Source organism: Ostrea edulis, chromosome 7, assembly GCF_947568905.1.
Source record: "Ostrea edulis chromosome 7, xbOstEdul1.1, whole genome shotgun sequence".
NCBI lineage: Eukaryota > Metazoa > Mollusca > Bivalvia > Ostreida > Ostreidae > Ostrea > Ostrea edulis.
Genome location: NC_079170.1, coordinates 31,425,215 through 31,439,282, shown reverse-complemented (window position 1 = coordinate 31,439,282; position 14,068 = coordinate 31,425,215). Strand labels below are relative to the sequence as shown.

The 14,068-nt window shown below is 32.9% G+C and overlaps 1 protein-coding gene across 1 annotated transcript in view; it reads right to left on the bottom strand.

Moving 5' to 3' along the window:
* LOC125653454 (protein polybromo-1-like) overlaps positions 1–14,068 on the bottom strand; it is a 78,892-nt gene that overhangs the window by 58,300 nt on the left and 6,524 nt on the right. Inside the window, 7 exon segments of the mRNA XM_048882919.2 lie at positions 2,025–2,075; positions 6,108–6,176; positions 7,219–7,317; positions 9,236–9,305; positions 10,463–10,705; positions 11,776–11,867; positions 11,984–12,151. Of these exon segments, the coding sequence (XP_048738876.1) occupies positions 2,025–2,075; positions 6,108–6,176; positions 7,219–7,317; positions 9,236–9,305; positions 10,463–10,705; positions 11,776–11,867; positions 11,984–12,151 (792 nt within the window).

Sequence of the window (14,068 nt, the reverse complement as noted above, 5' to 3'; positions counted from 1 at the left end):
ATCGATTAACGGGTCACAAAAAGCTGCGGACGGTTGAGGCCTGAAATCGGTGTTTTCTTGTGTTGCTGTCTCATAAACTCAATATAAAAAAATCTTAACATATTTTCCTACTATATACTTGCGTCCAAACATACCTTCAAATATTCATTAAAGCCACACACCACCCGAAAACTCGCAGCTTCAAATGATTTCGTTTGTTGACGTAGCCATGTTAGGTAGCCGGTCAATTCGAGCTCTTGCTATTGGTATCTATTTATAAAATCGGTTGTAAGTTATGTATTCGCTCTTCATTTATTATCAACACGAATAATTAATAGAAATTAAAACATTTTTGTACCAGTTTTTGTAAAGGTAAAATAAGCTCTAGATGAACGAAAATGCTACATTAAGATGGAGACCGGCCGGCGCGACCGCTCATGACTAATGAAAGCCGCACTGCCGTGAGTTTAGCTATTTGAATAATTATCATTTAATAGGACTGGGGTGGTATATTATTTAAACAATTTAGCTAAAATATTTGTGGGGCATTAGTACACATCTAGACGCTATTGTGCCAATATGGAAATGAACCGGGATTCGAATTGACTGGCTACCTAACATGGCTACGTCTACGAACGAAATCATCAAAAGCTGTGATCGAGTTTTTGGGTCGTATGGTGCTTTAATAAATATTTGAAGGTATGTTTGGACACAAGTATAGTAGGAAAATATGTTAGGAATTTTTTTTATATTAAATATGAGACAACAACACAAGAATACAACTTTTTCACTTTCTTCCTTTGAAGTTTTTTTTTTTTCCATCTAGCATCTGGCCGTCATGTTTTCAAATGCTGACTACTCCCGTATAAGGGAATTTGGGCGGACTTATACATATGGACCAATGAGATTTTCTGTTGCATTTCGCAATTGTATTACAAACAGATTCAATTGTGTCGTCACACAACGCAATACTATATTGGCCAAAGCGTTCTAATTCAAAGGTGAATTGCGATAATGATAAAAAAAACTGATGACAAATCTCCTAGATGTAAACAAGTGTTATCAAGCAGAATGTCTTCCACATAGAGCTGTTGATGAACGACTTTTTAAAATATTCCTGATTTCAGAGAAAGAACAGCACAACAAAATCCATAGAGCTTGTTTTCATCATGCTAACAGCCACAGAAATATATCCACCTAGACATAAAAGTTACCACAGTTTTCAGTCAATTTCTACAAGCAACTCTTTAAAAATATTTACCACAATGGAGAACAACCTCTAAATTACACAACCCCAATAGTGAAAGTAACAGATCCAACACGAGTCTACCAGTTCATATTTATCAGCAAATGTTTACAATCCCTCTCCTCACGTAATCTCCAGCTGAAGAACCAACTGCGTGCGGTTTGAGAATTTTATCACAGGAAGGGGAACAGCCAAACAATACAACACACTATTGGAATAACCAATCAGAACTATCTGAAACTAACTTAAGTAGAGGGGGAAAACAACCTTCATCTGTAGAAGTGTTTAACTCTTTTGAAATTTGAGGTAGAGAAGCTCATGATCATATTTCTTGTAATTTCACAACACATGTCTTTAAAATGGTCATATTTTACAACACGAATCAATAACACAGTAAAATCTCTAAGACTCGAACTTCATAACACAAGTCATCAACAAGGTCATATTTCTCGTAACTTTACAACACAAGTCAATAACAAGGTCATGTTTCTTGTAACTTTACAACATAAGTCATTAACAAGGTCATATTTCTCATAACTTTACAACACAAGTCAATAACAAGGTCGTATTTCTTGTAACTTTACAACACAAGTCAATAACATGTCGTATTTCCTGTAATTTTACAATACAAGTCAATAACAAGGTCGTATTTCTCATAACTTTACAACACAAGTCAATAACAAGGTCGTATTTCTTGTAACTTTACAACACAAGTCAAGCAGACTTAGCTCTATGTAAGCAGCGATAAATGGACTTTAACCTACAGAGTGGTAAAGGCCCGATCTGCTCTATAACTTACCATCACTGGCAGGTCAAACTGAGAGGGAGACAAATCATCCAGGCCCAAATCCTGGCAATAGAGAACCAGCATCAAGAACAACACACCGAGTCATTACAATCATTTAATTCAACCGAGTTATCTTAATCTGTTAATCAAATTTAAGTTATCAATAATCACTTTGTTTTGAATTTTTTTTTTTTTTATTTCTGAAAATGAATGGCACTTTGTATTTAAGTTTTACATTAAATTTCAAAGATTTGATGCAAAAGTAGACTAGCTATTCAAACATTAAACATGCATCTTTCATTAACTATAATATAAATTGTAGTGCACTAATGACGTACACTAATGATTTAAGGTACAATTTATTAAATTGAAGGTTGGATGCAAGCAAGCGTTATTGGTAATGCAACTGAATACGATGATAACATTCCACGAAGAGATCTTACAATCTCAATTCTAATCATGTTTTACATTCCACGAAGAGATCTTACAATCTCAATTCTAATCATGTTTTACATTCCACGAAGAGATCTTACAATCTCAATTCTAATCATGTTTTACATTCCACGAAGAGATCTTACAATCTCAATTCTAATCATGTTTTACATTCCATGAAGAGATCTTAATTACTATCTAATTCCAATCATGTGTAACCACATTTCTATTCCCTAAATATTCAATATTACATTTTCATTAAATTAATCTTAAAATAATGAAACAAACTTCTGTCTTGAAATAAACTTTCTCTCCTATCCTATTCTTTTGTTATAATTCTAAATATCATGAACTCTGTTTTTCCAAGTTTTTCACTTTCAATTAAATTACATGAACAATGCTACCATTTTTATATTCCTCCATTGATATACAACCTAGTGTGCTCTGTCAGCTGATAAAGAGGTACAAGTTGCGAAAATTATATTTACCGATTATTACTAAATGATTACAATAACTTAAGATTACATGAAAATCACCTGTGACAAGTCAAAATTTATATATCCACAATCCCTTTGTTGTACATGTAAAAACAATGGCTGAAACCATTATTGCACGGAAGTACTTCATTGTAATAACAATTTTTTACATCATTTTTACAAATTTTATTAAAGGTAGCACATTTTTTTACCAAGTAATTTATTGGTTTTCGTTTTAAACCTTACTGTATTTTAAGTATGGTTCAGAAATAAGAGGTTTTAACTCCCTGGTTTATACCTAAGTCTTCTTTCAAAAGAAATGTCCAGAAAATCTTACACATTGTAAACTTAAGGTCCAATCTTAAACAAATCAGAAGTTAATTTTGGTCCAGAATGAGTCTTTTGCAAACCACTCCAATGTTTTCTCTTCTGTAATGTTGTTTGATATGTTTTTGGTAGTAGCATGTCAAAACGATTGTGTAATTCGTCCGTACAAAATCTGGGGGTTATGAAATCCTGTATGGTATTCCAAATCCATGCCAAGAACTACTACTCCGGGGGCTGGAAACTTGTTAAAATTTTGAAGGACAACTATCTCGTAAATTATAAAAAATTTACTGTACAGTGACAAATTAATCATACATTCAAAATCATTTAAAAGATTTGTAAATATCAATAAAAAGACCTGTCGCTCAAACTTTATCTAAATTCCCTTTAAGTTCTTTTTTCAATTTATAAAACTAGAAATGTTATTCATGTCCCCTGTTTGTTGTTAGAATCACTCTCCATCCCCCGAGTGTGATTTCCATTGCTGTTTCAGACTCCACACTGCTGCAGAGTTCGACAGAGTCGCAGATTCTTCAAGTACTTCTGATTTCATGTTTATACATTGCAAATAATGTTTTAATACTAAAGCCAAAAAAAAAAAATTAAAAAGTTGCAAGTTTTGAAAATAAACAAAAAATCCCAATCTGCTTTTTATGAGGTAAAAAAAGAAAACCTCCTTCCTTTACTTTTGACAAAATTGGTCAGAGAACCAAGTAATTAGATTTTTTAACCTAGCCAGAACTCCCATAGAAGTAATATATTTTTGACAAAATTGGCCTGAGAACTAAGTACGCGTAATCAGCTTTTTTAACCTAGCCAGAAGTAATATATGTATAAATTTGGTACACATCGTTCCGTAGTTAAATTGCCCCAATATCTCTGTGTTTATTTTACTATTTGTCAATTCTTACAGATGAATGCTTTGTAACTGTGGAAAAAAATGTACATCAATTCTAAAGTCACATTATCTTAATAACATAGCAGTTCAAAACCTGTCTGAGAATTGAAATTATATCAGTCATTTTATCGGTCATTCAAAAATTTACAGATGTCCCGCCAACCAACACATTCCGGGAATTCTGGCAACAAAACATGCCGTTATCCTTCCTAAACAGATGAACTGAATCATTAAGACACGCATCACTCGGCAAAATAACACACAACCAGCACATCCAAATAACTTATATGTCCACAACATCAACAGGATTAATTTCATTCTGATAAAAAAATGTAAAAAAAAAAATCAACACACGATCGAAAACAGTTATAATATAAACACAACAAGGTTACGAAATTAATAATTAAATACCTACAACAACCGTGCATACAACAATCGTGCTTACAACGCCTACAACAATCGTGCATGCAGCAATGGAGGGGACAAGGTCTAACCCTCCCAACCTATCCAAAATTCCAGGACCTAACATTTGCCTCAACAAAGTTGGAGATCTCTATGATATTTTTGTGTGACACTGTGTTCTAAACAAACTACAATGAAACACGCTAATAATGAAGTGCTAGGGACAAATTATCTTAATTTGTCCTATCCATTAAGGTTATAATGTTTTAAAACTACAGAGAATGATAATCACTTCACTGTAAGCTTGAATTCATTATAAGCGTGTTCACTATAACCATATTTCACTGTAGGTGTGGATTCATTACAAATGTGTTCACTATAACCATGTTTCATTGTAAGTATGAATTCATTATAAGTGTGTTCACTATAACTGTATTTTACTGTGTGAATCCATTATAAGTGTGTTCACTATAACCATGTATTACAGTAAGTATGAATTCATTATAAGTGTGTTCACTATAACCATGTATTACAGTAAGTATGAATTCATTATAAGCGTGTTCACCATAACCCTGTTTTACTGCAAGTGTGAATTCAGTATAAGTGTGTTCACTGTGACTGTGTTTAACTGTAAGTGAGAATTTATAAGTGTGTTCACTATAACCATGTATGAATTCATTATAAGTGTGTTCACCATAACCTTGTTTTACTGCAAGTGTGAATTCAGTATAAGTGTGTTCACTATAACCATGTATTACAGTAAGTATGAATTCATTATAAGTGTGTTCACTATAACCGTGTTTTACTGTAAGTGTGAATTCATTATAAGTGTGTTCACTGTAACCGTGTTTTACTGTAAGTGTGAATTCATTATAAGCGTGTTCACTATAACCGTGTTTTACTGTAAGTGTGAATTCATTATAAGTGTGTTCACTATAACCATATTTTAATGTATACACATATCATAGCAGGATATTAAAAAAGACAATCATCAGACTTCTTCATAAACCCTATAATAACGCAGTACAGGTTCATTTTTTCATCCACTGACTATTTCTATTCTTCAGATACAGGTAATCATTATTCTTGAGTATAATAAGTAGGTATTTTCTTAAATATACACATACATATGTAATAATTGTTAAAGCAGCATAGTTTTAACAGAACACCAATAACAGATTTCTAAGAAGAATGCAGAATGGGACAAGTCTCTGCAGAAAGCCATTTATCCAAACAGTTTCATTTCATCAACTAAAGATGAAACAAAGTGTCACTGTTATGTATAACCCAGTTCTGAATCATTTGTTTGTAGGAGAAAAAAATACCAACAAAAAAAAACTGAAAATGCACAACATGGCAGGATACAGACCAGACTGTACAAGGTATGCACACAATATATAGCGTCCTGACAGGAATCATATAATACCACAAGAAACTATCAACCCCCGCCCCACCCACTCAATCTAATGACTCAGTGTATTTGTCAGGGTCCATTTCTTGTGTTCAGTTTCTTGTTAATTGTGTAATTCCCATCAGGAACCATAACTCTGTCATACTCACCTTGTTGCTTTCCAGTCGGTCCAACTCTCTTTTTTTGTCATTCATTGTCTTCTGTAGCATCACAGCATGCTAAAACAAATTCATGTTCATAAAATTAGACAGTATCACAGCATGCTAAAACAAATACATGTTCATAAAATTAGACAGAATCACAGCATGCTAAAACAAATACATGTATATAAAATTAGACAGAATCACAGCATGCTAAAACAAATACATGTTCATAAAATTAGACAGAATCACAGCATGCTAAAACAAATTCAGGTTCATAAAATTAGACAGAATCACAGCATGCTAAAACAAATTCATGTTCATAAAATTAGACAGTATCACAGCATGATAAAACAAATTCATGTTCATAAAATTAGATAGAATCCCAGCATGCTAAAACAAATAGGAAAAATTAGACTGAATTACAGCATGCTAAAACAAATAGGTAAAATTAGACAGATTACAGCATGCTGAAACAAATAGGTAAAATTAGACAGAATTACAGCATGCTGAAACAAATAGGTAAAATTAGACAGAATTACAGCATGCTGAAACAAATAGGTAAAATTAGACAGAATTACAGCATGCTGAAACAAACAGGTAAAATTAGACAGATTACAGCATGCTGAAACAAATAGGTAAAATTATACAGATTACAGTATGCTGAAACAGACAAATAGACATTGAACCACTGTGACCAGTCAAACTCATAGGTAAATCATTGAACTGACTGGTATATTATTTAACTGACCGGTCATCATTTCACTGACCGGTAAATCATTTAACTGACCGGTAATCATTTCACTGACCGGTAAATCATTTAACTGACCGGTAATCATTTAACTGACCAGTAAATCATTTAACTGACCGGTAATCATTTAACTGACCGATAAATCATTTAACTGACCGATAAATCATTTAACTGACCGGCAATCATTTAACTGACCGATAAATCATTTAACTGACCAGTAATCTTTTAACTGACCGGTAATCATTTAACTGACTGGTAATCGTTTAACTGGTAGACAAATTATTACACTGGTAGATAAATTTATCAAACAGGTAGATAAATTATTGAACAGGTAGATAAATTCCTGGTGTGAACCCTCCCCTCAGTTACCTGGTACAGTAAAGAATCATCGGCATTGTACTGTTTAGCGTTGTCAAACACCTGATTGAGGTCAGCGGCCACTTGGTCCAGATTTCTGTACTGGTTAAACTGTAAAAACGAGACATAGCTATCACTGTCAATTCATGGTTATACTGTGAAATACAAAACATGTTCAACTTTAACTATTACTAACAAGTTTACCTTTATCATTATTTTTTTTATATTTATTTTAACTTTATCATTATTAACATGCTCAACTTTAACTATTATCAACATGTTCAACTTTAACTATTTAATATTAACATATTCAACTTTACTATTATTAACATGTTCAACTTCATCATTATTAACATGTTCAACTTCAACTATTATCAACCATCAATCCAAGTTTTTTTAGTGAAATGAAATACAGTGTACATGTTCAATTTGAATTGGATCCGAATTAGAATAGGTCCTCAGTACCCCTTGCTTCTTGTAAGAAGTGACTAAATACGAAAGTTCTGAGATATCAGCTCTTCTGTGATGGAGGTACGTTCGGTATTCTGTTGAACAATTGGGTGGGTACAAGATATATACATATATTATAGACTAGCTATGTAAATAAGGGGAAAAAAGTTATGAAAGCGAAAATTTTGTTTATATCAGCCGTTGGTATACATAAAACTGATTATATGAATAATAATATTTGTTTGATTTGGGCTAATAGATTAAATGAATTTATTTTTTATTTTCTCTTCTGTACAAATGATACTTTAATCAAAGGAAGATGGCGATTATTGATTTTTATTTGAGCTATTTTATTATCAAATAATCATAAACTTACTAAAATTGTGTGTCCCAGCAGTTTGGGTGGTTGCATGATGTTTGATAATCATCCTTTAGACAATATACATGTATGAAGACAGCGATAAGCATTTGTACCCACCGCGTGTGGACAAAAGTATGTTTTGCATCTCACTGTGCATAAGAGTTCCACAAAGGGAAAGAACTATTGGGCAACTTGGAAATTGCGTATTGGGCATTGCTTTGGATGAGACTGTAAAAATCAAGGCCCCATGTTACAGCAGGTGTGTCACGATAAAGATCCCTCTCTGCTCAAATGTCGAGCATAGGTCTAAATTTTCAGCCTTTCACCACCATATGAGTGAAAAATTCTTGAGAGGGACATTAACAATATACAATAGAAAATGTCCAATTTGGTATCATTTTAATGTTATATTGTGAAATATTTGTATTACAGTACCTATAACTCTCAATCCATGGCTCTACTGTAAAAAACAATAAACTATCCATCTATAGTTCATATTGTATAGTCTATATTGTATAGTTCATATTGTATAGTCTATATTGTATAGTTTATATTGTATAGTCTATATTGTATAGTTTATATTGTATAGTCTATATTGTATAGTTTATATTGTATAGTTTATATTGTTTAGTCTACATGTAATTTCCCATGTTTTGATGTTCAGATAAAATGCATGATATGATCAAGATATAGGGCTCGCGGGTGTGACTGGTTGGCATGGGATGTTTACTCCTCCTAGGCACCTGATCCCACCTCTGGTACAGTATATCTAGGGGTCCGTGTACAACCATCTCTCTATTTTGTATTCCTTTTGGGAGTTATGAGATTTATCAATGTTTGTTATCTTCACCTTTTCATGTACATGTGTGCAATTTTCCAAATTTTTGATGTGGAGGTAAATTGTACAAGTACATTGTGTGCAATTTACAGCGTTTTTGTATACTAGTAGTTTCCCATGTTTTATAAGTTAAGATAAAACATACTTGTTTGTTTCCCTTGTTTTTTATGTTGAGATAAAATATGCATGTGGGTTGTACCACAGACAATTCATTGTACTGAGTTACACAGAAATGGCTATGTTAATGCAGAAAATGAAGGCTATTTCTAATCATCCAGTCCACTAAGAAGATTACGTTTGAGACTGATGATGTGGAGCAAATATCCTAGTATCCATGGAAACAATCAGGACACACTTATCTTGAACAAAATAATATGTACCTTGATCTTTTTGCGGACATTGGACAGAGACATGGGCTTCGCAATCTCTTCATAATAATCTGGATAAAACCTGCAGAATAACAATCTCTTCATAATAATAATCTCTATGTTACACTCTGGATATAACCTGCAGAATAATAATCTCTATGTTACAATCTGGATAAAACCTGCAGAATAATAATCTCTACGTTACACTCTGGATATAACCTGCAGAATAATAATCTCTATGTTACAATCTGGATAAAACCTGCAGAATAATAATCTCTATGTTACACTCTGGATATAACCTGCAGAATAATAATCTCTATGTTACAATCTGGATAAAACCTGCAGAATAATAATCTTTATGTTACAATAAACCTGCAGAATAATAATCTCTATGTTACAATAAACCTGCAGAATAATAATCTCTATGTTACAATAAACCTGCAGAATAATAATCTCTATGTTACAATCTAGATATAACCTGCAGAATAATAATCTCTATGTTACACTCTGGAAAAAACCTGCAGAATAATAATCTCTATGTTACAATAAACCTGCAGAATAATAATTGTCTTTATTTTTAAAGTAATATGACTGATTGTGTGCACTACGTCAGGTTGGTGATTTTGTCAACATTAATACTATGCTTAGTTTCATACTTATCAAGACAGACAACAATTCTGTTTATTACATCCCCATGTAATGTGCATAAATAATAAATACATAAATATATTCCCCCACAGACCATCAGCGTTCAACTTTCAAACTACACTTAATAAAAGACGGAAATAATGAGACTTGTAAAGAGACTTGTGAAATTTTATATCTTGTTATCGTAATCATGTGTAGTTTTATTATGTAATGCATTGTATTTATACCTCGTTATCCTAATCATGTGTAGTTTTATGTTTAATTGACCTACAATAGAACTTTAAAAAAAGCTAAATCATAAAACAAAACAGTGTATCAGCTCTAAATCTTACATATGCTAATAATAAGTAAATATACTGTACGTATAGATATGTATAGGTACATTCGAGTTCTTCCACATACTGTGGCAGTGTTTAATATCAACTTTTCAAAGTTAAGAAAACACTTTACAGAGTAATATACATGTACATGCAATTTGAGCTTTTAAAACATTTTGCAGATTGTAGGCTTTACATACGTAACTATAATCAATGTCACAGACTCTAAACATCAACAAAATGTTCACATCTAATACACCTTAAATTAATATACCTTTTACTGGGCAGCTTTACGAACGGTTCGAAGATTGTCTCCCCTGATGGCAGTTTGTAGTTCTTCACGGCATTAAGAAGCACAACATTTAAGCTGTCATCCTCCGACATTATTGTCTCTGCTCCGGAATCATCATCGTAATCCAGAAGACTGGCATCTAGTGAAGCCTCAAAATCCTCCTCCTCGTCCGATGGATATTTCAGGGCTGCACAAATTGTGGACATCTTCTGAAGGTTTCGAGTTCTAAAAATATGACAGTTGAAATTCCAGTAAGTCAAGATAACTTCTATGCATTTACAATTTTTCAGATCCAGATTTCTACTCTTCGATAACTTTGTTTTATCTCAACCTCTCATTATTGATTACCTTACTAAACCTCTCATTACTGATTGCCGTACATGCACCTCTAATTACTGATTGCTTTACCTGAACCTCTCGTTACTAATTTTCTTACATAAACTTTTAATTACTGATTGCCTTATCTGAACCTCTCATTATCAATTATTTAACCTGAACCTCTCGTAACTAATTCCCTTACCTGAACCTCTCGTAACCAATTCCCTTTAATACCTGAACCTCTTGTTACTAATTGTTTTACCTGTCTCTTTATTAGTTAAAGCTGTATGGTCCGAATTACAACATTTTTTTTCCCATCTCGTAAAAACGCTATTAAATCATTGCACGTATGTAGTTATGAGGCTGTATGACATGCCATACATTATTTCACCTGTTTTAACCAAAATTATTTAATTCTAAATCGGTGTTTACAAACAACCGCGTCACTCTGCCATTTCAAGTGACAGTCACGTGACCAGTTCAAACTTTCAGATCATCGGTGGTCTTATCTGTGTAAAGCTGTGTATTTTGTTACAACAGTACCGTGCCAAGTTTAATAGAAATAAAAATGTCAAATACTTCTTAGTAATTCGTTGTTTTACGCTCTTTCAGCCTTAAAACTACACAGTTGCGTCTGAGTTAATACATCATGTTGGGATTCCCCTGACGCGCGTGGGGCTATTTATAGACGTCTAACACTGTATAATTTATGCGTTATCCGGAACACCTTGGGTCTTTCACCGAATACACCGTGCTTTGGGTGAAAGGCCCGAAGTTTTCCGGATGATTTATATATGTACCACACTATATTTACTTTCTAAATAATATTCTCACTGTTTTCTTTTACATGCAAATGTTTTTAAGCATGTAATTAAGGGAAAGTTGATAACTTTGTAAAGTAATTAATCTGCTTTAAAGTAATTATGTACAAATATTATAATACATGAACATCGGGTCATACAGCTTTAATATCTTACCTAACTCTCTCGGGAGGTTTGGGCACCATGCTCTTTCTCTGAATGATTTCTTGTTTCTTCTTTTGTACAATTCTCTTCATCTCTACTGCATCCTACACAAGGATATATGGTGAATGTCATTTGTAAAATGCATAAACATCAAATTCTCTGTATACAACTGCAGTTTTGCATTTGCCAAATTATGTAATTAAAGGTCCCTGTAAATTACCTTGTAGATGACAGACTTAGGTTCATTAAATGTCCTCGCGTTTTTGACCATCAGTAAGAAGTCTTTCTCGATCTCCTCCAGTGTGTTGTACATATTCCCCTGAATTTTCTGGGCAATCATCTTCATGTCAATGGGGTTCTTGATGATCCGGTAATACTCGGGATATTTCTAAAAAACATTAATGATCCTTTAATACTCGGGATATTTCAATAATATATTAATGATCCGATAATACTCAAGATATTTCTAAACTACATTAATGATCCAGCAATACTAAGGATATTTCTAAAATAAATGAATGATCTGGTAATACTCAGAATATTTCTAAAATACATGGAAGGTACATAACTTTTCTAAAATACATTAATGACAGGGCTCGCGCTGCCCATCGCATTTGTCGCATTTTGCGATTTTTCAGAAAAAAATGCGACAGAAATTCCGGAAATGCGACACGGACATTTCGTATTTTAGTGTTCGCGCGCCATTTTGAATTTCAGCTGTTGGCATCCAAACAGCCTCAGGGCTGTTTTACCTGTGCAGAATGTGGATACCCTGTCGCATGGGAACAATAAGACTTAGTGGCGTCTTGTTTATTTAGCAGTTTACACAAAACAAAGGGTTGATCCTCTATGTGCAGGTAAGTGTGAATGAAATGAACTTTGCACGTGCGAGTTGCCTACAGTACATATCGTAATACACCGGGGAGATACCCCGAGTCATTACTGGGGAGCTACCTGTTTTGTACTGGATTGAATAAAAAGCGTGTGATTGTGCACACAAGCTAGTCAATGGAAGCTACTTCCGTGTTAATAAAAATATATAAAATTTAATTTGTCGGTTCATCACAGTACAAAAGCGATTTCATCTAGAAAGTTAAACTAGAATGTTCAGCTATATTTTCTAATCCATTTGACGGTAGTCTAGTGTATATATAGAGGAATGTTGGAAAATTGCATTATTCTTTAGGTCTTTGGTTTGATCTATTTAGAAAATGGCCATGAGGAAATGCAAAACTGTAGATTCTTCTGAAATTGCTATGCTGTCATCTTTTGACTTCACATCATCTTAAGCCATTTAAAATTTGTTTCAGACTTCATGAAGTCCCTTCTCCTCTACATGATGAGATTCACCAAAGGACCACTTTGTCATTCTGGATTTCAAGATGAAAACAGGATTCTTCAGTGAAAATGTGATGTGAAACTATGATCATGTGTTATGTATTACAGTAATTAATTTTCAGTAACTTTGTCATCAGTGAATTTTACTAGACTGCAAATTTAATGAGTTATATATGTCATTTACACTACTAAAATGATTAATAAACATTTAGAAACTCATTTCTTGTCTTTATTTAATATAGCCAGTTTATATGCTATGAAATACTCCTAATTTTTTCTGATATGAAATAGAATTGAGTCAACTTTAAAGTGCCAAAAACAATATTTATAATTTTTTCTGGTATGAAATAGAATTGAGTCAACTTTAAAGTGCCAAAAACAATATTTAGAAATAAAACCATGATTGTGCTGCAATGTCATCAGATTGACTAAAAAGCAATCTGCTAAAATACAATCGATTTTCACAATATCATAATAAGTATAGTGAGTTGTGATAAAAGCTAAACAAAGCTATGTTGTATACATTGTGTAAGAATAATCAGAGATATGATATGTTGTATATGCATCTTGAATAATATACATCAAATATAGATCTACAGTAAACGTGTATGAGTCGATGCACGCGCGCCAGGTTGCGACACAAAATTTTGGTCCAGTGTGAGCCCTGAATGATCCTTTAATACTCGGGATATTTCTATAATATATTAATGATCCGATATTGGATAATACTCAAGATATTTCTAAAATGAATGATCCGGTAATACTTGGAATATTTCTAAAATACATGAAAGTTGCATAACTTTTATACCTGCATTTATTTAATTACTGAACCGGCACATTTCTAAATTTACAGAAATTTGAAGATAGTTTGATTACTTTCAGAAATTTTTAAAAGTTGTTGGTTTGATATAAAGCAAACAAGCCCCCTACTTCAATACATGTACATTTTCACTCTACCAAAACTCTT